We start from the raw sequence: 25,342 nt of genomic DNA on the forward strand, positions 1-25,342 counted from the left end.
GGGCTCGCCCCAGAGGGGCTCTGGGGTCCCTGGGGTGCTGGGGTGGACCAGGCAGCCAGAGCGCAAGCCGCTGTTGACTCGGAGCTGCTGCTCTGACCTGCGGCTTCAGGGTTCCTCGGGGCGAAACAGCGCGGTTCGGACAGAAGACTGTGGCATGGGCAGCCGTGTGCACAGACATAACGTGTGCACGAACATACGTGTGCACAGACGCCCGTGTCCACAGACACTCGTGTGCGCAGACACCCGTGTCCACGCACACCTGTGCCCAGGTTCCCTGCGCCCACGCGCTTCCACGGCCACGCAGCGCCCAGCACCGCACAGCAGCCACCAGGAGGGGAGGCCTTAGGGAAGGGGCCTTTGTAGTGGCCCCGGTTGAAGTTGGAAAATGGGTAACAATAAGTAAGTCATTCTCTCGAGAGCTAGAAAAGGAGTAGAGGTGGCAGGACCAGTGAGCAGCTTAGCTGTAGGGAAGGCCTGGGAGGAAGGGGAAGGGAAAGGAAGAGCTAGAACTTTGGACCATTCTTTCGGTTGTCTAAAGTGCTAGGTCAAGAAGTTGGGCTTTATTTTGAAGGGAGGGAAAAACCCTTCCTTTTTAAGGGGATCTGAAAAAGAAAATTGATTCAGGAACAAAAATATGGTAACAGTATTGATGTCGTGGAGAATAAAGAAGATTATTGCTGTGGAGGCAAAAGGAAAGCAGAGTAAGAAGTGGGGAACTGGACAAGGAAGTGGGCTCATCACCAACTCCTGCCCCCTGCTCAGGTGGATGGAGCAGATGCAGGTCTGGGACCCCCCCCCCACCACACACACACACACACACACAATTGGGTCACCCAAAACTCAGGACAAGGATCTCCGCCAGGAACTGTTCCTGATCTCAGCCTTAGACATAGCTAGCTGTGAGACGCCATTAGGGCAAGTGGGCCTGTGAGCACCAAGAAACCGAAAGTGTGGGACTTGGGCTGCAGGCACGTGGGGGTGGGGCAGGAGGCATCTGTCAAGAGAGGAAAGTTGGTAATATCACGTATAAAACTACCGAGAAAGGAATTGGTGGCACAACGAAAAGGATTCCTCCTACAGCCCCTGGACAGTGCGAAGAGCCACAGCGAGCAGAGTGAACAGGGCAGCCAGGGGCTGGGGGGGGGGGGGGGGGGTACTGAGTGTAGGCCTGAGGAGATGGTCTGCTGGAGGAGATGATGACACCCTTCTCCTGGCCAGCTCATCCCTGCTGTCTCCCAGGGCTCTGCCAAGTCGGTGCCGGCCTTTATGGAATCTTCAGGGCAGTAAGAAGACACTATTGGCCTAACTGTGGGGCCTGATGGTAACCAGGAAATACAGGATGTTTGGGGACTGTGGAGCATAAGACTGTTACAGGACCATGTGGAGGGAAGATTGGTTTCGATGGACCGGTAAGACAGACTACAGGGACTTCCACAAAGTGTCAGGCAGCAGAGTGCTGTATTGTCTTGAAATGTGCCACATGGGGGCCAGGGAGAAGGTTCAGAGGGCGAGAGCACCTGCTTTGCATGCAGGAGCCCCCGAGTTAAGCCCTGGGCATCCCCAGGTGTGGCCCAAAACACAGAAAGGAAAGAAGCCCGCGGCAAGGCATATTCAGGGAGTCTGTACTTGGTGCCTGCTCCAGCTGCTGTCCAGATATCAGTGGCCACCATGTGGGCACCAAAGACTTCATGCAGCATCTTATGCTTTAACCTCTAGATGGTGAGAAGTGCCTGGTGGACTCAGTTGGGCAAGTGACAAGCTGCAGGACAGACCCAAGTGATGGTGCCTGGTCTCGGCGGTGATGAGGATGGGAAGGCGGGGGTTGTTGCTGCGAGGCGCTGGGGCCGCTTCCAGTGGGAGAGGAGGGAGAGAGGAAGGAGGCTACAGTGGCTGGAGGTCTGGGGGGTAGGAGGCAGCAGCCAGTAGCGTGCTGGGCTGGCCTGCGATGGGAGGAGTCATGGGCTGTACGGAGAAAGTTAGTCTCGATCATGGGCATTGGGTCGGGCTGCCTAGGGTAGTGATTATAACAGCCCATTATAGTCCACTTGAAGTACAGCTCCTGTGCACTGCCCCCGCCCGCCTCTGCCCCGGACTGCTTCAGCAGGTGTAGTGCCGAGATCCAGTTTGCGTTTCCCTCAGGCTGTATGCAGTGCCTATGTTCTGTGTTCTGCCGCAGAGACCGGCCCAAGGAAGAGGGGGTTGGGGGAGAAACAAGGCGGGCCCAAGCCAGCCTTAGGGACTACTCTGGAGTCAGGGGAACCTTGTGAGAAGACTGAGAAAGTAGGAGGTGAAATAGTTTTCACTCGGTTCACCTAGTCTGGCCGTGCATTGGTGAGCGTCTTTTCCTGCAATCGTGGGACAAAGACCAAACTGTAGGATGCGGCCTCAGCAAGAGAAATGGAGAAAAGGAGTATGAAATACTGGACTTTCTGAGGGAATTCTGCTACAGCGTGAAGCAGACAGGATGAAAGGGACGTGACTCTTCTGATGCCAGAGCTGCTGTGGGGGGCTGGAGAGGGAGGGGCGTGGGGGCCAGGGATGCTTAAAGCAGGGTCCAGGAACGGGGTCGGTGCTCCTCATTCATGGGTGGGGAAGGGGAAGCCTAGTGCGAGTAGTGTATCAGGATGCTTCCTTCTTCTGATGGTTTCTCTGCATGTGAAGTGTCAAGTCACCCTGAACAAGCCATGGGAAGGAGAAGGGAGAAAAAAACGGGTGTCCTGGGGTGTTGTGGGCAGTGGGGGTGAGTGGATGAGAGGCCAGCTTGCCAGGTGCATGGCTGGTGAGCTCTGTGGGCCAGGAGGCTTCACTGGGCAGGGAGGAGCCCCGACAGATGGAACTCTGGTGCTGTGGGCAGCCTCTCCCCGAGCTCCAGAGGAAGCCCTGAAAGGCTGCCCTGGGTGCGCAAGCCGGGCAGGAAGTGAGTGACAGGTAGCGACTAGATCAGAGAGGAGAGAGAGAAGGAAAAGACCATAGCTTGGTAGGGACATTTTGTCACCTGCCTGCATTTGCCATTGACAGTTCCCAATACAAGGAAAGAAATAACTCATTCCCACAATACCACCACCTCCACTTTCTACAGCACTGGTGTTTCAGCGGTTTGTGTTGAGGCCACACCATGGTAGTATCAGGGGTCAGACCCGGTGTGCCCACCTACTTTCTTACCCACCTACTTTCCCTGCAGCCCACCATTGGCATTTTTTAAATGGCGATTATCAATTTTGTGACACCCTTACTTTAAAAGCAACTTTAAAATTAAGCTTACACTTAGAATATTACATTTTTTTCACATCAATGTAATACGATAATATTCCTGTAGATTATTAGGGTCAAGTATTCTAGGATGTCCAAGAAAAAGTAACGTCACATCGTGTATCAATTGGTCCTTTTTTTTTTTCCTTTTTGGGTCATACCCAGCGATGCACAGGGGTTCCTCCTGGCTCTGCACTCAGGAATCACCCCTGACAGTGCTCAGGATGCTGGGAATTGATTCAAGGTTGGTTGCGTGCAGGGCAAATGCCCTACCCGCTGTGCTGTCACTCCAGCCCACAATAGGTCCTTCTTAAGTGAAAAGTTAAAAAGACATTTTGTTATTTTCTCCCTGCATCCCCCTGGCGCCCACCAGGCTGGAGGGTGCTTGACCAGCACCCTGCCCACTGTCCTGCCACTCCCGAGTGCAGAGCCAGGAGTAGCCCCTGAGCATCACTGGGTGTGACCCAAAAAGGCAAAAAAAAAAAAAAACCCAACAACAACAACAACAAAACCCCATGGAAGCGAGCTTGTTTCACAGTAGCGATGCCAAGTGATGATTTCTGTAGTCTCACGGGACTTTTCTGTTAAGCCCTTTGTTCAGTGCTTTATAAAGCGCATTGTTCTGGATACATAAGTAAGGGCTGTGATCTCTACCCAGGGATGTCTTCTCCCAGTTGTCCATGGTCCGCAGCACCACAAGTGATTCTGCAAGTGCCCCCCTGACCCTGCAAACATCAGACACAGGGCACTTTTGAGCACCCAGACTTCGCTCATGTCACTTCTCGTACCTTCTGGAACACTTTAAGAAATAAAGCCTATGAGTGTGTGTGCACACGTGTGCATGCATGTGTATGTGTGTGTGTGTGTGTGTGTGTGTGTGTGTGTGTGAGCACACGCACATGTGTTTCTGTCAGTTGGAGAGGGATTAGAGTAGACAGAGACGGAACAAAATCCATTTTCAGGCTACGCTGTCATATGCCAGGATTCAACCTACAGCAGATTTTAATGGCTTTATAATCCTCTGCAAATGAGAGATTATGGAGGGATTGCTGACAGACCCTTAACTCCAGCGCGCAAATGTGTTGCATTATAATAATATTAACCTGGAAGAGAGAAAGCAATTTCAAGCCACGGCATATTCATCAAAGGATCGAACACAAAGTATACATTTTTATTTTAATAATTCCTTGCCTAGGGAAGCATTTGAAAAGGTGACAGCCAGAAGTAGGACCACACTAGACTAGCTGAAAACAAAACTTTTTGCTGTCTTGGAATTTCCTGAGCCTTTGATGTGTTATAGCTTCACTGTGTTTTAAGCTCCTTCTGACGCTTGGCATTATCACAGGCCCTACGGGAGAGTTTATATTTGCATGTGCGCACGCACGCACACAGCACGCACCAGGCACCATCCGACAGGCCTTGCTTTTTAAAAATAGATAAATGCATGTGATACCACCTCCTAAATGTGACCCATTAAGATTATCACAGGTGTGTTTCTGAGACACGCAGACAGATGGCAGAGAGAGGGATGAAGTCAAAGCTGCACCAACTCTATACCCTACAACTTAGCCTTTCCGGGACATCCCCACCACCACCAGTACACACACACACATGCATGCATATATGCTTGCACACTCATGCATGTATTCTGTGTGTACATGTGTGATGGAAATGAAGTTAGAGATATTGGGATAGCCATACAGTAATTTTGATCTGAGCACATCAAGAAGGCATGCACTGAACTTAGTAATATTTTAAAATCAAATTAGGAAGAGGTTCTGTGTCAGGGAGTTTTTCTGGACATTCTTTTTTTATTTTTTTATTTTTTTTATTTAATCATTTTTTTATTAGTGAAACACCATGAGGTACATTTATAGACTTATAAATTTTTGTGCTTGGGTTTCAGTTATACAATGATCAAGTACCCATCCCTCCACCAGTGCCCATCCTCCCCCACCACGGGTCCTAGCATCCCTCCCACCCCCCATCCCCCCATCCCCCCCGTCCGACCCTGCCGCTGTGGCAGGGCATTCCCCCTTATTCTCTCTCTCTTCTTTTGGGTACTGTGTTTTGCCAGAGAGGCATTGAGTGGCAATCATGTTTGGTCTATAGACTACTTTTAGCATGTCTCTCCCACCCTGGGAGGGTCTTCACAACACCCTTTATTTGGTGTTCTCTTCTCTATCTGAGCTTCCTTTTCACCTAGCACATGTGGCTGGCCTTCAAGTCATGGAGCAAAATTCCTGGTACTGATCTGAGCCATTCCTGGGTGTTAGTCTCCCGCTTTGTTGCTTTATGTTCCCCAGATGAATGCAATCTTTCTGTGTCTATCCCGCTCTTTCTGACTCATTTCGCTTAACATGATACTTTCCATGTAGTACCACTTGTATGTAAATTTCATAACTTCATCTTTTCTAACAGCTACATAGTACTCCATTGTGTAAATGTACCAAAGTTTCTTTAACCAGTCATCTGTTCTCGGACACTCAGGTTTTTTCCAGATTCTGGCTATTGTAAAGAGTGCTGCAATGAACAAACAATTGCAGATGTCACTTCGACTATACCTTTTTGCCTCTCTGGGATATATTCCCAGGAGTGCTATAGCTGGGTCAAATGGGAGATCGAATTCTAATTTTTTGAGAATCGTCCATACTGTTTTCCAAAAGGGTTGGACCAGCCTGCATTCCCACCAGCAGTGAAGGAGGGTCCCTTTCTCACCACAGCCGCGCCAGCACCTGTTGCTTTTGTTCTTGTGGATGTGGGCCAGTCTCTGTGGTGTGAAACGATATCTCTTGTGGTTTTAATCTGCATCTCTCTGATGATTAGTGATGTAGAGCATTTTCTCACGTGCCTTTTTTGCCATTCGAATTTCTTCTTTGCGAAAGAGAAACAAACATTTTGGAAATAAATTTTAAGAATAAAAATATACTACACTTTCAGGCTCTGCCAAATGAATCTGTATGGGATGAATTACTACTCACTGATAACATTTTGTGTGTAATAAATATGATGAATTTATCCATATTGAAAATGTTCAGTCTTAAATAAATGGTTTTAAAAAACGAATTTGTCCAAGTTCATAAAGAACAAGAAGTGAGGGCGGGCCACTTCTGACGCCTACACTCCCACCCTCCATGAAACATGTCCCCTCAGCAGGGCTCACTGGAACGTGTCAGCCAGTTTTCTGCCCAGTCGCCATTCTCGAGGCCCAAACACTTTATAGCAGGCAGGAACATGGGGGACCGAGAGTCCCTGGACGCTCGGTGTGAGCAGTCGGCTGGCAGCAGAGACAGCATCACGTATGTTACCCTAAGCCAGTCCCCATCAACCTGGCAGAGCCTGGCAATGGCAATTTCACGCTCCATCCCCCGGGGCAGGTTGCTGTTCAGCAGCCAATGGCCCCCTCTCTGACATGCCCCTGGGTCTCTCCACCAGGGGAAACTGGTGCACACACCTTGTTAGGCAAGCCTGATTATTCAGCACGATTTACATCTCTTTGCCCACAAGGGACAACGGGATGCGCCGCGTGTAATTAGATACAAGATCCCTGCAGCCTGCGCTGATTTGGGCACTACCCTTCCTCTGCAAACTAGAATATAGGTAAAAGGAAGCAGCGGGTTTGAAGTCTGAGGATTCCAGGTCTCTGAGAAGCCCTCTGAGGACTGGAGAGATAGGGTGAGGTGCTTGCTCTGCATGTGGTCCAGGGGGGTGTTGAGCACCACAAAGGGGTCCCTGAGCACCACTAGTAATGATTCCTGAGTGCAGGGCCAGGAGGAGTGAATCAGATCAATGCAAAGTTTGTATTTGGGGTTTAAAAATTTTTTTTTTACTATGTAAATGAAAGTTTTATTGACCTTTATTCACCTTTTTCAGTGCTTTGTAAACACAGGTAAGTATTGAGGAGAAAATAATGGAACTGTGTCTCCATCTATCTCAAGCAGCTGAGACTGGCTGAAGTGAAATAGCACAAAAAGTGAACACTGACAGAACATGGAACTAGGTTCCTTGAGAAATTTAGGACTATTTTGGAAACTTTTCTAAATATATCAAAATTAAAAGTTTAGAGAATGTAACAAAAAAGGGACTTAGGCATGTTGTTATGGAACAGAACTAATCTTTGGGTGCACATCCCTTGAATATCCCTTGATTATTATTGCAGCTGTTGAAAGCTATCCCTTAAACACAACTCTCTCAAATTTAGCTGAACCGAGGAGACACAAAGGCATGATAATCCCTGACAACTAAAAAATACCATTTGCAGAGACTTGTCTCACTAACTCAAACAGACAAAATAATGCATAGCTAAAATAAATAGTAATTTAAAATGCTATCTCGTTACCTTTTAGCAGGTATCGAAAACAAAAATACTAAGGAAATGTTGCCATAGAATCCTTCAAGCTAGTGTGGAAAAATGACACAAACACACACACACACACACACACACACACACAGTTTTTTCTCACTGCTTAACATATAGTCTACATATGAGTGGCTCAAACAACAACTATTTTTGACACTGTGACCATGTCAGTATTTCAGATGTGGTTTTTTAATTTTTCTTTTTTTTAATGCAAAGTAACCCCCCCCCCCCCCCCCGTGGTCCTATTACTAAGGTTAAGCTAAGACAGCAAAAAAAGTGGCATGCTTTTTTTCTTGGTACAAATGCCCTTTTTGTTCACTTCTGTCAGAATCATACCATGGAGGTGAAAGCTCAAACGCCAAGTGCAGTCCAGTCTCCTCAGTCCCAAGGTTGAACACTGCCTCTTCGGGTTCCTACAATATTTCTTCTTTCTAAAAATACATATGCCACATTCAAGTCACTGTGCTTCCTGCTGGAGGATTTAAATAATTCAAGTGATGGAATCCAGCAGTGCTCCTACTTTAGACAGTGCCCTTCAACCCTTCTACACTCGCCAACTGGCATCTGTCCTGTGAGTCAGCCCAAGGGTCTACAGGCCTGTCCAGGAACCCAACTGGGCCCACAGCGGCTTCCAGTCTCACCACACCCGTGGGCTACTCTGGAGAACCCTGATTTAAGACGCTTTTGAATTTCCTGACCTTAATCAATGTTGCCGGCAGGGTTCTGAGTACTCTGCAAACATCATCTCCCTAAAGCCCTGCAACCACCCTGAAGTCATGAGCAGGTGCAGAAAGCGAGAGGCAGAGGAGACCCGCAGCCTGTCTTGAGAGTGCCCGAGAAGGACCGAGCTGGGCTTCCTGACTCTAAGCTAGACGGGACATGTTTCCTGGATAGCCCAGTGGAGGAAATGGCCCCATTCGGAGCACTGTGTGCATTAGAGAGCCACAGGCATCCCAAGGCAGAAAGGCCTCTGGACCGTCTGAGCTCAGCGCGAGAGCCCGACTGGAGAAAAACACTCCACACCAGCACTGAGGCAGCAGCATCAGACACTGGAGCTTCCAAGGGAGACAAACAACTTCTGGCACACAGAAGGGCCCCAGGCCCACTGACGGGAATGAACGTTAGAAACTAAACACGCGCATCAGCCAGGAAGGCAAAATAGATGCAAAATATGAGGATTCGAGCTTCCCTCTGGTGTGAGATGCATGTACTGTTGGTCAGTTCAGTGTCCTAGCCCTAAAAAAGTAACCAGGCATAAAAATGTGTCAATACATTTTTGTTTTAACATTATCCAGCAGGCTATTAATGAACGGCAACCTAGAAAACTCCATCACATTTCAAAAAAGCTACTAATGTTCATTTTTTTCACTGCAAACAGATTCGATTTTATCTGTTACATACTCACGAAGAGGACTGATCCAAACTCAGTTTTAGGATGGGCAGGGGAAGTAGGGAAGGGAGAACAGGGGAGTGAGGATGCAGTTATCACCCTCTAAGACATACTCAGCACACTAGCTATGGGGTACTCAAAGATGAGCCAATACAACTCCCTCCTGCATGACACCCACACCCGACCAAGAGTCTTTACAGCTATAAGAAGCAGATTGCTCATTCTGTCAAGCAAACAGCTCTCAGGAAGGCGCTAACATGGGGAAATGCTAAAATAGGAGATACTCAGTTTAGTGTCAGAGAAAATAGAGAGGACAGTGATGGAGAGGAGCTGAAGAGGTAATACAACAGGTAGGGCACTTGCCTGGCACCTGCCTTGTCCAGCTTTTGTCCCTGGCACAGTCCCTGGCTCAGCACAGGCACCTGCACCCTGCATGATCATCCCTGGATGCAAAGACAGGAGGAGCCCAGGTTGCAGGGAGGGAGGAGGGGAGGAGCAGCTCCATGGCTGCTCTGCGGGCCTGATTTCCCCGGGGCCAGGGATCCAGGTCAGGTCCCTTGTAGCCAGCCTGGGCCCTCCCCCCACCCCTAGCCTCGTCCCTGTGCCCATGCCCTTGTGCCCATGCCCTGCCTCTGAGACCCCTCCAGCTTCAGATTCGGATCCATCTTCTAGGAGACTAAATCAAAATGGACTTTTAAACAGTTTTTTTCCTTCTGTAAAATACACACCAGAGATGGTGTATATAAACAAAATCTGCTTTTATAATCATAAGTTACATATCCTGATTATCAATAGTAGAAAATAAAAAAAAAACCCTAACCAGTCATGCAACCAAATGCATGAAAAAACGATCAAATTCACACAGCAAAGATAGTAACTTATCAAGAAAAAAAAAAAAGAATTTGTGAAGGCACAATGGCCAAACAGGACCTAATTTAAGGATCAGGAAGGAGCAACTCAAAATAAAAATCTGGTAAAACAGGAGACAGAGCTGACGGGGCTGTCAGGAATAGAAACTGCACCTTGCAAGCATGGACCCACGCACTGTGGGCCAGGGCACGCGATTCACCTGCACAGCAGAGCCACGAGGGAGGGTTGCTCCCCTCAGCAGAAGACACGGACACCTGTCAGAGCCCAGGCTGAGGATGGTTTCTGGAGAGTGTCTGTCCTTCCGGCATGAGCGGACAGCTGACAGCATCAGGTGGATTTCTAAAATAATTGGCTAGGTTGGGAGTCAGCTCCAGCCATGAGAGTAAATTTTACTTAACGAACTAAAGGAGGCATTTACAAGACCACGGCAGCCTCACAGTGTCAGAAGCCTTGCGTACAAGAAAACAATTCTATTTTTCTGGTAAAAATCAAAGCTATTTCCCCTTATTATAAAGTTCGTAAAAAATTAAACAGTAGGCCCATCATAGCTAAGATCCTAATTACGGGAAAATTTCATACAACAGAATGGTAAGACCTATCTTTTAAAACCATAATAACCCTTACTATATAAAAATGTAAATTTAAGAATCTAAAAACTATTGTACTCCTTTCTATCAAAACACAAGGTGTTTTTTTTTAATTTGTGAAAAAATATGTTTTTAGCTTTAGGGAAAAAGGAGAATTCTTTTAGGAAAAAGAAATCTCTATCTCCCTCACCCCTGTCCCCTGCCATGACTCCACTTCCCTCACCCCTGTCCCCTGCTGGGACTCTGTCTCCCTCACCCCTGTACCCTGTCTGACTCCACCCTCACTATCTCAGCTCGGGGCTTCCTTTGCTTCCTCGCTGTCTCTGAGCTTTTTATCCCTCCACAGTCTCAGCAATTTTGCCAGAACACGAACAAACCATTTGCAAAAGAGAGTATGCTGGCAATCCACACACACGTGAGAAATAGACTCAGTGTCCCGATAATACAGGGATGAGCCATGGAAAACCAGTCACTATTACTCACCAATTAAATTGGCAATAAATCAGTTTTTTTTTCTATGACACTATTCTAACGTATACAGGCGTTACAAAGAGCCAAAAGGTGTCTGTGGATACTCGTCCACGGACAAGCTGAGCCATAAATCTCTTTACGCGTCTGGCTCATTAACCCACCTTCTGAGTATGATCCCTTAAAGCAGTAATTAGAATAATGGGCTGGAGGGATAGCACAGCAGTAGGGGGTTTGCCTTGCGAGCAGCCAGTCCGGCCGAGCCAGGTTCGATTCCTCCGCCCCTCTCAGAGAGCCCGGCAAGCTACCCGTGACGTATTCAATATGCCAAACACAGTAACAAATCTCAAAATGGAGATGTTACTGGGCCCGCTTGAGCAAATCGATGAACAACGGGAGAACAGTGACAGTGACAGAGACAATTAGAATAATACAGGAGAGAAGGCGTGTGTGGGCACAGTCATGGCAGAGTCAGTTATAACAGCAACCTCCATGCAGCCTCCACGTTAGATAAAACTGGCTCAATAAATCACTGCACATGATTCAACGAGAACAGGAGAGAGGGAGGTTCTCCAAAAGCCTGGAGCTCTTTCCGTGAGTACCAGAGGCACCAGGGATATTTACAACAGTAAGTCATTTGAGGGGCAGCATAAATAAAACAGAATGAAATAAGAAAAGCCAGCTGAGCCTCAGGCTCAGGCCAGGTGCATGTTCGCAGGGTCTGGCGTCTGTGCAGGGGCAGAGCTGACGTCTGTGCCCTGCTCCTGGTAGAAGCCTGGGCGGCAGGGGGACAGAATGCCCTTCCACCTGCTCCTGGGTGGCCCATGCAGACCCTCCTCGGCTCCCGCTGGGACCCCAAGCAGAGAGAGGAGCACGGCCTCCCAGCAAGTCTCCGGGATGCCACCAACCAGCTTCCCAACTACGGCTCTTCCACTAACACCCGATGCTGACTAGCCTGGGGAAACACTGATTCCCAAAAGCAAGCAGCAGATAAAGTGACCAAAACAGTCTCTCTCCAATATACAAGGAAACCAAGATGCTGGTGGAATGGAGGTAAGGTTCCTCTCTGCATCTCTCCTCAGGAACTCTGGCTTACGGGGGCCAACACACCGCGCTTACCAAGCTCCTGCATTCCTTACTTGGGTTGTCTCAAGTCCTGGAGGACTCGGGGTGCCCTGAGAGAAGGCCCGGTCTCCTGGTCACCGGCCCTGGGCAGTCAGTCCTGCACAGCTCTGCAAAGGGGCTTGGGACACTGAGAGCTTGGGCCCACAAGCTGGACACCGGCTGCTCCTCTCTTGGCAACGCAAAAGCAAAACTAAACAAAACAAGTCAACAAAAAACCTCTGATAAAACACAATAGTTACATTCTTAGTGATTTATTAGAAACACGCATCAGTGTTCTCTTTGAGAGAACATGGGTCAAATAAGTATTTACAAATCCTTTAAAATGAGAGACTTCCAAGTGTTGGCAGTACCCCATAATTTGAGTTAGTGTTTTTTTTTTTTTTACTATTTAGCAGGTCCTAGAAACCATTTTAAGATGAATAAAAGAAGGACTGAGTGTGTGGTTCAGTGATAAAGTACAATCCTTACATACACATAAAGCTCAATCCCCACCATGCTTCAAAAATAAATGAGAAAGGGGACAAGCAGAATGGAAAATGGCACACAACAGCAGAGTATGCAGGTGAGAATCGCCACCTCAGGGACTAGAGTAACAACACAGCAGGTAAGGCCTTGCATGCAGCCAACCCTGGTTTGATTCTTGGCACCCCATATGGTCCCCTGAGCACTGCCAGGAGTGATCCCCTGGGCGCAGACCCAAGAGTATGACCGAGCACTACCAGGAATGGCCCCAAACCTAAATCCAAACCCAAACCCAAACCCAACAAACAGAAGTTTGATCTATGTTCTGGGCTGGAGAGATAGGACAGTGGGCAAGGCAAGAGCCTACCAGGGTCTAGTCTCCAGCACCCCTTACTCCCCGACTAATCAGACTCCCCGAGTAATCCCAGAGGGAAGAGTCAGGATTAGCCCCTGAGAATGATCGGGTGTGGCCCTGAAACAATAAATAAACAAACAAGATTTGTAAGATACACCCTTGTTTCAACTAGGAGGACATAAGTGATGGCCAGTGTACATGAATGGGCACGTGAAGGACAAAGCACCCCTCGAGGGAAGCGGGGCCTAAACATTTTGCGAGGGAGCTTGCTAGCTCACCCTTGCCTAAGATCTGAAAAGATCACAAAACATCTGTTTTCTCTCCGGAAATAATTTAAAGCAAAATGTCTGGTTTTATTGCCTGGCAAAGTAAATTATTATTAGCAGAACCAATGAAATAACCCATATGTGGATTTTTCTTCTCAAGAAATTCCTAAGAATAAGGCCTGACCCCCACTGCACAGATCCAGGGCTTTACAAGCAGTAATAGTGAAGGGCAAATGAGGTCCATGATTGGTCCCTAATCACCCCACATCTTTCTGTGAAACTACTATAGCCACTCACAGATGAACAGACTGTTCACAGTTCAATTGAAATTATCAGTTAGGAAGATGTACCATAGTATAAATTAATTGTGCAAGATCACATTTAGCACATCTGAGTTAGAAGCATAACAGTGATATAAAAAAATTTAAATATATTATGATTCTACTTTTTAATACCAATAGCATTTTATTTCTCTATAAAACTTGTTCTGCATTTTCAATTGCTCACCAATACACATCTAAGTGAAAACGCGCCTGGGGGAGTGAGAGTCCTGCACGTTACACTTTGATGTGATTTTCTATTCTGTTCTTTTTATATTTCCAGCATTTTTAATCACTTCTAGGAAAAAAAATGATTGTGTTTTTCTGGGGGGGGGGCACATGTGGGCTGGGGCAGGGGCTCCTCCCAGCAAAGCTCAGGCGCCCTGGGCCACACCCACGGACACTCTTCCAAGTGTCCCGCCACACCCACGGACACTCTTCCAAGTGTCCCGCGGGGCCACAGAGCTGGGGACTCCAAAGCGACACCCAGTGACGAGGTGCAGCATGGGGACGCCCGTGTGTGGGGTGCTGGGACGGAACCAGGTCAATGCGGCCCCCAGACCACACATATGCCCTGCTCAGCTGCCGTGGACCCCAGGCCCCAGGGAAGCAGGGGCCCGACCACCTGCAGGGCCAATAATGTGTCTGAGCAGACTCTACAGGTCACTTCCTGCAAATGATGGAGGCAAAGCTAGGTGGGGAGAGGAATCAAACTATTACGGAATCTATTTGTGACTAAAGAATTAAAGCAGCATAAAAACCCTGGGAAAGTCTGAGATGGGGAAAAATGTGGTCAGAAAACGCAAAAGGAGCTGAGGTTTGATCCTTCCACACGATGCACACTCGGGACATTCCAGACAGCTAACAGCCCATGGGCGAGGTCTGTGGCTGCCCCTTGGGTGCTGCATGACCTGATCGATGCTTGACCGAGGAGGACACGAGCGTCCCCTGACCCTCCCGCTCGTACACACAGAGGGGTGCATGGTGACACGCTGCCCCGCGGGTCCAGCTCCAGAGACTGTGCTTAATTCTGAATTAACCTGACGCAAATCCTGCTTCCAAGTTTTTCAAGCTACGGGGGCCTTGGGTCAATCACCTGATTTCTCTTCGCCTCAGGTTCTTTGCCCGTAGATGAGGAGTGCTGCAAACCTACAAAGCACTGGGCTGTCACCAGGGGAGATTTACTGTTAAGACGGCATTCTGCACACAGATTCTAGAAAGACAGGGAGGCCGAGAGCTTGGCCAGCAGAGAAGCGGGTGTGTTAAATGACGTTGACCCAGATTCAATCCCCGGCACTGCACAGGGTTCCCTGAGCTCAGAGCCAGGAACAAGCCCAGAGCACGGCTGGGCCTTCTTCCCGTTCCACACTTCCAACCCCAAGAGAGACATGTCGGTTGAGAAGAAAAATGGTCAACGCTGAAGTTCTTTGCTGCGGTTGCTTAGGGCCAGGGCAGGTGACTTCCAGGAGCATGTGGAGCTGGAGACCCAGCAAAGAGCATGTCCCCAGCCTGCCACATGGAAATTTCTCACCAGAACCATTTTCTGTCTTCTTTATTCCTTCTGGCTTCATTCGCTGTCACAGAGCGCTTCATAAGCACAAACCTTCGGGAGGATCTCAGCCTTCTCTGTCCTCAACTGCCTGAGCTCTGAGCGAGGTCATCAGGCACGGCCCCTGCATGAAGGAAACACGTCCAGGCCAGAGACAGGACGAGTTGCATGTGCACCTGTCCTTCCCATGCGCATGTACAGCAGAGCAGGGGTGTGCACTCGCCATCTTCCCAATGGCCCAATGGACAGTTTTCATGAAGGATGTTGTGTTTAGGATGAACTTAGTCTGCTCAGATTGAAGACAGCAGACTGGGTGACCTTTCAAGACCTCAAACATGAAGGAAACAGTAAAACAGAAACCATAATAGATATCACCCTCAAGAACAACTACAACAAAATGTCCAGACAAATTCAAATACCTTCTCTGAAATCAAAGCACAAGGCACAAGGATTGATTTTTAAAAGCTTTTTTGGGTTTCTAAGCAGGAAAGGTGCCATCACTGTCGCAGGCGCTGGAGTTGGGACACGTCCGTCCCACCCAGCTCCGGGCACACCCGATGCCTCAAGACCCCACCGGTGCCTATCACGTTCCCGCAGGGGGAGGATCCAGCTTATTAGCCCAGCCAGAAACCCAACTGAATTCTGGTGAAGCACCCGCTCAGGGATCATTTCTATTTGTCTCTGTGGCCATCACTCTTAAATCCGAAGTGTTAATCGACTTAGGATAAGCAGCGAACTCTAAGGACAGTGTGGTCTGGGCTAAGGTACCGCCGAGAAGAGCCTAAGAGAGGGGTGGGGGGATCAGTGAGGCGGAACATCGGCTTCCAGTGTCTCAGGCTGATGGCCACAACCCATAGCCACTGCCTCCACCTGCCACTCACCAGGCCTGCGGTGAGGTGCCCACGTGTGACAGGCCCTTCTGCATCATTCATTAGGGGACAGGAATTATTCAGGGAGGACAGACGCTTTTCCCTTTGGGATGACACCTGAAATGTGGCCTCAGGGGCTGACGGCAAAGACACTTCAGTATGACAAGAAAGCCGGAGACTGCAGCGACTGACTCGAGCCAGGGACTCTCTCCCTCGGGGACTCTCTCTCAGGGACGCTCCCTGGGGGACAGCAGGGCAGGGAGACACAGCAAAGACCGCCCTCTCCAGCAGGAGTAAATGAGCATCTCTCGAAATAGAACTCTCGACTTCTAGAAATAGAATTTTTGAGTTCCCCCTTATTTAACTGAGGGTGTCTGGACCACAGACACACAAGAAAAGTGACCCAGACTGAAAGTACATGAGCAGCAAGCAAATCCTGCCCGAGTGACAGAGGACAGCTCACCTGCTCTGCCCAAGTGACGGGGCCGGCTTCCCTGCTTTGTCGGAGTGACAGGGCCTGGCTCCCCTGTTCTGCCCGAGTGACAGGGCCCGGCTCCCCTGCTTTAGCTGCGCTTTCTCCAGAGCCCTGAAGCCACCGGCTGGCAGGCAGCAGTGTGGCACACTCGCAGAGGCCGGGAGACTGTCCTGGAGGAGACCAGAGGGTGTCAGAGAAACCTGGGGACGCCGGCAGCATCTGGAGGCTGACAGCTGAGTGAAGTGACGCTCCCAGGGGAAGACACCAACCCCAGCGCCATCCCGACAGCTTCCTCCCAACACGTTTGAACAGATAAGCAATGGGCTGCGGTACCCACTCTCTACCCTGGCACTGCTGATGTCCACAGGATGGAAAATTGATTGAGACATCTTCAGTGACACAGGTGTTCCTTCTGGAAGTTCCTTTATTAAGAGAACAAGGTGAAAATCCAAAGGAAGAACTAATGTTGCTACTGATGAACCAGAATTCTTCCTCAGGAAGAGTACTGAAACTATAAAAGATATTTCGAAATCAAAAGAAAACAGCAATCACCCTCTCCCAGAATAGCAAAAAAGAGACTCTGGTGTGAAGGACCCTGAGGGACCCTGAGGCGACCTGCAAACCCAGCCCCAGGGAGCTGCCTCAGCTGACCCTCCTGCCCTCCAGCCCTCATCTAATCCACCTAGTTCAATAGTTTCCCTTTCCCTGAAATAAAGTTACATTCTTCTTCAATCCATCCAAACTGGCTGTTTCAGGGCCAGAGCCCAGCCCAGGCCAAGGTCAGAGCCCGTCCGTTGCCACCTTTCATGGCCAACTGCCACCCCTGTTCCAACTCAGGGCCCCTTAACCACCCCAAAAAACCATGGTTCTAAATGCAATGCAATGGGCAAAACCTGACTGGCAGAGTCAAAATATCATAGAAGATAGGGAATTTTTAAAAATTAATGCTTTCAATTTGTTTTCTGGGGTCGGAGAGATAGTACAGCAGGTCAGGCACATGCCGTGCAGTCAACCCAAGTTCGCTTCCTGGCACCCCATATGGTCCCAAGCCCGGGGAGGCATCAGCCCTGAGTGCAGCAGAGCCAGGAGGAAGAACAACCATGTGTGGCCCAAAGAGCAAAAATGAAAGACATTTTAAAAATGTTTTTCTTTTTAAAAAAGGAAAGACTATTAAAAAAAAAGAAAAGAAGAGGAGAGTGCAGGAGAGGGCAGGGCAGGGCAAGGCAGGGGAGGGGCGGCGGGGAGCATCAATACATTCATTCAAACCAATGAGAAATTGATAAGACACAGATATGAAGGAAAATGAGTGGAAATACCAAAGCCCGATGTAGAGTAACACAAGTGACACGAGTCATCTCCTTTCACCTATAAACTCACCCCCACCCCCACCCCTCTAAGTCTGAGGAACTAAAGACAGTGAGGGTGCAGTGAAGCAGAGAGGCGTCGAGAGCAGGCGGACCCTTTCCGGATACCGCATTAGCAGTGTGTGGAGAGCAACACACATTCACATTCTGAGACAATCATCTTGCTTCTGAGAAATCACTCAAAGACAAGAAGAAGTCATATTCAGGGTGTTTTTGTTGTAGTGTGATAGATAGTCAAAAACAAATTTATAACAACTGCAGATACCTAAACGAAATATAGTTAAGTCCGTGTGGTGAAACACTAATACTTTAGCAGAACCATCAAAATAAGAAGCTTTATTCAGGAGTGACTGTTGTGTCTCAGATGTTCGTAACTACTCCTCTAAAAGCGACTCGATGTGAAGCAGCTGAATCCCTAAATAGTGTGACATTAAATGACAAGCCTAATAAACGTACGAAGAAAACTGCTTAGAGAGCCAATGAAAGTACTGAGAAAGCCAGAATAAAGTTCTGTGAATTAGTTTATTACTTCCTAACCAAAGAAAACGTTGCCTTTAGACTGACGTGGTCCTCCATGCAAGCTATCTGAGAAAGGAGAGATAGGCGGGGCAAGGAGACTGTTTCGGTGAGAAATCAATCGCGTTTGCTGTTCTCAGCAAGATCTTTCATCTGGAGCAAGCTCTGTGATCAAGGGCTTCCGAAATGCCAGGGAGCTGGAAGGGCTCATTTCCCACCCTACCTCCAGGAAATTACACATGCACCCGACAACTGGGAATTACTTGGTAGAATACAACCAAACGGCATCAACGCAAAATGAATAAAGCAAGAAACAGCTGAAAATGTCAAAGTAATCAGATTGCCAGATTGCCAGATTGGTTTGGAGGCCAGACCCAGTGGGCTGGGGGCTATCCCCAGAATAGTGCTCAGGAGCCCCAAGGTGCCGGGATGGACGTGCTGGTGTCCAGGATACAGAGTTCACACTTCACCCCTGTGATTCATCTCCCTGGCCCCGAAATGCTGCTTCTACTTAAAAAAAAAATTCAACGGCAGCTTCATTCATAACCATCAAAAGCTGGAAGCAAACATGATGCTCTTCCTGGATGGTAGGAAAGTGAGCTTGAGACATTTCAGGAAAGGAATGAACAAGTGATGAGAAGTGGCCAGAGCCGGGAGACAGCCCTTGAAGAGGCCCAGGCCGAGCCCCCAGCAACCATGTGTTGGCAGGTGGGCTGAGACCCTTGCCTAGACTCAGTGACAGCTGAGGTGTGACTCAGTCACACCCAGTCATGCACAGGGGTTACTCCTGGCTCTGCACTCAGGAATTACTCCCGGAGGTACTTGGGGGACCATATAGGGATGCTGGGAATCGGAACTGGGTCGGCCACATGCAAGGCAAACACTCTCCCCACTGTGCTATCACTCCAACACCCCATCATTTTTCAGAGCACCTGATCAAGGGTGGATGAGAATTCAGCACTGAATGGACACAGGAGTGTGTGCCTAAGAACGCTGCCGGTGACTGGCTGCTGTTTCACTCCAAAGACACTTAGCGAAGGTGCTTGCTTAGAAGCACAGTGAGTTATTATCAACGTCTTTTTGGTCAGATCAGTTAATGATTCAGATCTAATTAATTAACCCGACAATGGTTTACTTTTAAATGTGAACCAGCTAGATCAGATGTGTGCAGACAGACGTGACCGAAACACAAATTTTCTAGGTAATTTCCTTAAATCTTTCCTTCGGCAACTTGGCTTTTCTTTCCTCTTCTGCTTTTGCTCTACACAATGGAGTACTATGCAGCTGTTAGAAAAGATGAAGTCATGAAATTTACATACAAGTGGTACTACATGGAAAGTATCATGCTAAGCGAAATGAGTCAGAAAGAGAGGGATAAACATAAAAAGATTACATTCATCTGGGGAACATAAAGTAACAAAATAGAAGATTAATACCCAAGAATAGCTGAGATTAGTACCAGGAGGTTTACTCCATGGCTTGGAAGCCAGCCACACATGCTAGGGAAAAGGGCAACTCAGAAAGGGAAGGGAGCACCAAATAGATGGTGTTGGAAGGATACTCCCAGGATGGGAGAAGCAGGCCAAAAGTAGACTATAGACCAAACATGATTGCCACTCAGTGCCTCTTTTGTGGACCACAATGCCCAAAAGGAGAGAGAGGACAAAAGGGAATGCCCTGCCACAGAGGCAGGGTGGGTTGGGGGGGATGTGGGGGGTGGGAGGGATACTGGGATCCGTGGTGGTGAAAAATGGGCACTGGTGGAGGGATGGGTATTTATTTGATCATTGTATAATTCAAACCCAAGCACAAAAATTTGTAAGTCTACAACTGTACCTCATGGTGTTTCACCAATAAAAATTAAAAAAAAAACAACCTCAGTGTGTGGCTGGAGAGACAGTAGAGCAGGTAAAGCACTGGTCGTGCACAGGCTGGCCCGGGTTTGAGCCCCGGAACCCCAGGTGGTCTCTTGTCCTGCAAAGGGGATCCCTGAAAGAAAAGAGCCAGGAGTATCTGCTGGACACTGCTGGCTGTGGCCCCCAAACCAAAAATTAAAAAAATTAAGTGTGACTATGTCTCCAAAAGACATGGAAAGATCCAGTGAGTAAGGTTTCTTTGCAGAGAGACAGACTCCCTCTCACCCGTCCTTACAGTTTCCGGGCACTCTACCACAAGGACACTCTTCCTTTCTACACTAGCAGCAATCAGTAAGATGAAGCGTACGACAAGCTGCCTCTAACACAAGGAGCTCCTGAAAACTGATTTCACTGCAGTTTAACAAATGACCATCTACTCACATGCATCACACACAAAGCACCTAATTTTTTCTCCAGAAAGTGCACAAGTCATATACCATTACATGAAAACCTTTATAATAACAATTACTGATTCTAACTCAAAACTAATCACTTTCCACAAGCATAATCTATACCTGGAAACATTATCCTGTTGGAACTGGAGTGATAGCACAACGGGTAGGGCGTTTGCCTTGCATGCAGCTGACCCGGGTTTCATTCCCAGCATCTCAAATGGTCCCCTGAGCACCGCCAGGAGTAATTCCTGAGTGCAGAGTCATGAGGAACCCCTTGCATCGCTGGGTGCGACCCAAAAAGCAAAAACAAAACAAAAGAGACTAAAAACATTATCCTATTGATTACTACAACAACTCATGTATGTCACTTAGCTAAGACTATTTTCTACTTATGGTCAGACTCCTGCCCGCTGGTTGAAGATCCTTTACAATTCTATTTCTGAGATTTACTCAAACACGGCAGCACCCGGGATCCACTACCGTCGAGAGCTACAACGGTGCTATTTCCTTGCTTAGGTTTCTCTCCAGTGCGAGCTGGCCCTAATTTAGTAAAAATGATGAATGGGTTTCAGTGCTGAGAGGAGTTGGTTCAAAGCACGAAATTATAATAGTTCATTGTGTAGGCAAGCTGATTTTAATCATGACTGTCTGGAGCAGAACAGAAAGTGCCAATTTAAACTGAAACGAGCAATACTAATTAGTTTCCATTACCAAAAAATAATAAAGAACTACATCACGGTTTTCCTCTGTCTCCTTAAGTGTAGTTATAAAATTGTACTTACAGTTTTTCTTCAAACTTAGCAATACTGGGAGTTGTTAAGACTAAAAACTGAGTTATTTAGTGTTAGATATTCAAAAGTGCTCTGAAAGGCAATTCAAGAGCTAAGTTATATGAGGAAAAAGAATCCTGCAGATGGACAGGACAGAATTAATAGAGTTGGGTTTGCGTGGGTTAGGAACAGAAGCTTGTTTCCAGGGCTTTCAGAGACACCACATATAGCCTGCAGGGAACTAACTGCAAGGTCAGGGATTCTCCTGTGTCTCCTTTAGAGTAACAGGAAAGCCTTGGACTAAATAATTTATTGCTGAAATCTTTGTTTTAGAGGTGTATCTGTTTTCTTCCTTGCTTTGGGCCAATTTGATAGTTTTTCTCCACTTAAAATGGGTCCTTACTGAAAATTCAACCATTAATAATTAACGTAACATTTCTGCAAATTTTCATCCAAATATGACATTCTAAAACATATCACAGTCTGTTATTATAGTGCCTGCCAGCCATGATCAGTAGGAAAGCCTCAAAGAAGTCAGAGCGAGAGAAGGCTGAGGAGCAGTCATCTCTCGAGCTGGGACACAGCTCCAGGTGAGTGTGTGGGTGAGGGACCCCCGGAGGAGAAGAGACCCAGAACAGGCCATTACACAAAGAGGGCCTGAGTTCGAACTGCCCCCCTGCCAGCCCCATCAACACACACTGAAGAGACAGAACTCCTGTAGGATAACATCGGTATGTCCTGTCTCCCTTGACAGAGGGAGCTTGGATTTACTGGGTTGCACCCATTCACAGTGCTCCCAAGGCACTCCCATTCCTGTGTTTATCTGTGACCACCCATCAGAGGCGGCGAGAGAGAGCAACGGGGCTTCATATTTATATACACAGACTCTCACTTGCCACTGCTTCTCAAAGGGATGTCACAGCATGTCAATCCTGCATCGCAACCTTTGCAAGCTATTTACTCTTGAAACATTTTAATCTTTACCATTCACTCTAGAATGGGTAAGTTGAGGTTTCTTAGAGTGAATGCATAAATATTCCCAAATAAACCACAGTAAGTTTCAAATGGGTCCAATAGTGAATAAATTATCTAGCAGAGTCAGGAAAAGATCTAAACGTGCTTGACTGTTCAATAATTCCTGTTTGTTCACCTGTATACAGGGAGGAGAAATTTCAAATAATTCTTAACAATATACATATGACCTAATTGAAAAAAAACTGTAGCGGCTGGAGCAATAGCACAGCAGGTAGAGGGTTTGCCTTGCACACGGTCAACCCGGGTTCGATTCCCAGCATCCCATATGGTCCTTTGAGCACTGCCAGGGGTAATTCCTGAGTGCAGAGCCAGGAGTAACCCGTGTGCATAGCCAGGTGTGACCCAAAAATAGAAAAACAAACAAACAAACAAACAAAAAAAACAAAAAAAGAAAAAAACTGTAGATAACTAATTTTTAACACTTCATTCATTATTTCTCATCACAGACTTTTGTTTGAAAAGGTGATACTAAGAGGATTCTATGTAATCCACACTAGACAAAATGGCAATTATAACTCCCTTGGTAATTTGTCACCATTAAGTTCTGCTTGCCAATATTTAAAAAGAAGGTCTAAAAAATAAGGTCTCTGATCTAACCTAGGGTAGAACAAAGCATAACAGAAAACTGAGAATGAGAAAAAAATCTACTTCCAAGGGAAAAGAGATTTTGCTTTTTATTTTTAGTCACACACCATAATTAAGCATGCTTAAGAGGGGCGGGGGCCTTGCATGCTCCTGAGAAGACTGAGGGTGGAGAGGAGGGAAAGACCCCCTATGCTTCCTGAGCACCGAGTGCCTGGGCGCTGCCATGAAGGACCCAAACTCACCCCTGCAAACACAGACCAAACATGATTTCAGACAGTCAAAAATAAAATAAAAAGTAGACACCTAACTAGAAAAATGTTTTCAAATCAATTTTATTTAACTGTGGGGAAATGATTATGAATTAGTTATCAGATGGCACAGGATATTTTGAAAATTTAAATTAGGAGTGCTAATGAGTGGGAATTATTTAGGATGCCATCGTGATTATTTGAGTTTTTTTTTTTTAGATTTAATAAAGTATGACATGTCTGGGATGTGCTTCAAATATTTCAGCAATGTTGGGCCAGAGCGATCCTATAGCGGGAGGGCACTTGCCCTGCACGCACAGACCCAGGCTCAATCCCAGACATCTCCTGTGGGTCCCTTGAGCACTGCCAGGAGAGATTATTGAGTGCAGAGCCAGGAGGAACCCCTGCACATCACTGGGTGTGGCCCAAACCACCCCCCTCAAAAAAAATCTCAGCAATGAAAGAAAAAATAGATGAAGCAAATGTAGGAAAAGGGAAGAAACACTAATCCCGAGTGAGGCATATATTTCATTTTGAAAGTTTCAGTACAAAGTTAACGTGTAATCAGAATATTAGATAAAGCCAAATACAAAATTAAAAAGAACTGGGAGATGGAACTGCAGAGGAAATCCGACTGAGTCAAAGCTAAGGACGAGCAAACCCTCACCTTCCTTTGGGCTCGCGGCGGCAGGAAGAGAATCCCAATCAAGGGTCCACGTGGGGCAAGGGTGCGGAGCAAACATCACTTCAATGCCTTTTTCCTAGAAAAGGAAGTAAGTTCTTTCCGAATCACTAAATTCATAAAATCCCGCAATGTTCTAGAAGTCCACATGTCTATTTCCAAAACTAGGAAGGCACAGACACAGTAATAGGCAGATGGACGTCAAACCCCTGAGTCACATTAGAAACACGGCATGTGGAGCCAGAGAGTGTCCAGAGGCCCAGGTCCTTGCCTGGAATGCGGCCAAATCGAGTGTGATCCCAGCACCACCCAGCAATTCCCTGACCACTGAGCACAGAGACAGGAGGAAGCCTGAAGCACTGCTGGACATGGCCCCAAACCGAAAGACGAAACACCCAAATGTGATAGGTGGCATCTTTTGACAGAAGTTACTTGATTATTTTTCATACTGAAATAGTCCAAAGTAATGCTATTCTTATCTGAAATTGCATAGAAAGGAAAAAAGCTCCCTAGAATTACACTGAGCATCAAAGAGGAAAGTCTCTTGAGGATAAACATTTTATCACAAACAATCCACTGTAGCACTGTAGCACTGTCTTCCTGTTGTTCATCGATTTGCTCGAGCGTGCACCAGTAACGTCTCCATTGTGAGACTTGTTACTGTTTTTGGCATATCGAATATGCCACGGGGAGGAGCTTGCCAGGCTCTGCCGTGTGGGCGGGATACTCTGGGTAGCTTGCCAGGCTCTCCAAGAGGGACGGAGGAATCAAATCTGGGTCGGCCACGTGCTAGGCAAACGCCCTAAATCCACATGAAGATAAATCCCTACTTACTCTGCACACACCCTTCGAGCTCTGTCTTTCGGGGATGTTGGGGGTGGGGGGGTGCTGAGAGCTACTGCTGATGCTCAGCATCTCCTACTCCGGCTGTTTTCGGGGGTCACTCAATGGACCATGCAGTGCCAGGTACCAAACTGGATTCAGTCACATGCAAAGCAAGTGCATTCCCCAGACACCCCTCGAGCCCTCACGGTCCATCTCTGCATAGGAAAAGGAGCTCGGCCTACGAGGTTCTACTCAAAAAGTCTCAACCCGAATGATCATTCACACCAATTTTTTGGGAGGAGGGTGGTGCTGGTGGCGGGTCCTCCAGGGATACATCCCAAAGTGCCCAGAGTCAAGCTCAGTAGCTTTCTAGCCAGCCCTTCTGCTTAGAACACTTCTTCCAAATCTTTAATTGATTCAGGTTTAATGAATTTATTCATCCATGTCTTGACCTCAGAAAAGGAATGTATATTCTGATTACCGTACAGAAAAATCACCCCAACTGCTGCCACCTCCCACCCACCTGCTCACATTATTACTGACATAGAACTTATTCCCTGATACATTACCTACTCATGTTCCCTCTTTATTTTCCCTCCACCAGAATTTAAGATCCCTAAAGGAAACCTAAATGTACTTTTTATATAACCAACATTCAGAA

General features: G+C 47.5%; 2 protein-coding genes across 7 annotated transcripts in view; one reads left to right on the forward strand and one right to left on the reverse strand.

Annotated features, from left to right (window-relative positions):
• The window catches only part of INTS12 (integrator complex subunit 12), a 96,960-nt gene that overhangs the window by 466 nt on the left and 71,152 nt on the right, over positions 1-25,342 (forward strand). The gene's annotated exons all lie outside the window — the stretch shown is intronic.
• The window catches only part of LOC130023334 (glutathione S-transferase C-terminal domain-containing protein-like), a 68,781-nt gene continuing 48,726 nt past the window's right edge, over positions 5,288-25,342 (reverse strand). Inside the window, exons 5-7 of one of the 6 annotated variants that reach the window (XM_056113826.1) lie at positions 23,842-23,935; positions 7,946-8,040; positions 6,027-6,120 (exon numbers count right to left, since the gene is read on the reverse strand). In XM_056113826.1, the coding sequence (XP_055969801.1) occupies positions 7,988-8,040; positions 23,842-23,935 (147 nt within the window). In that variant the 3' untranslated portion in view covers positions 6,027-6,120; positions 7,946-7,987. Of the gene's footprint in view, positions 6,124-7,945; positions 8,041-23,048; positions 23,171-23,682; positions 23,936-25,342 lie in introns of those variants that run through there. The other 5 variants (XM_056113825.1, XM_056113824.1, XM_056113823.1 and 2 more) reach the window with 5 other exon arrangements.

The sequence above is a fragment of the Sorex fumeus genome, unplaced genomic scaffold (genome assembly GCF_029834395.1).
Source record: "Sorex fumeus unplaced genomic scaffold, SorFum_2.1 ptg000024l, whole genome shotgun sequence".
In the NCBI taxonomy this organism is placed as follows: domain Eukaryota; kingdom Metazoa; phylum Chordata; class Mammalia; order Eulipotyphla; family Soricidae; genus Sorex; species Sorex fumeus.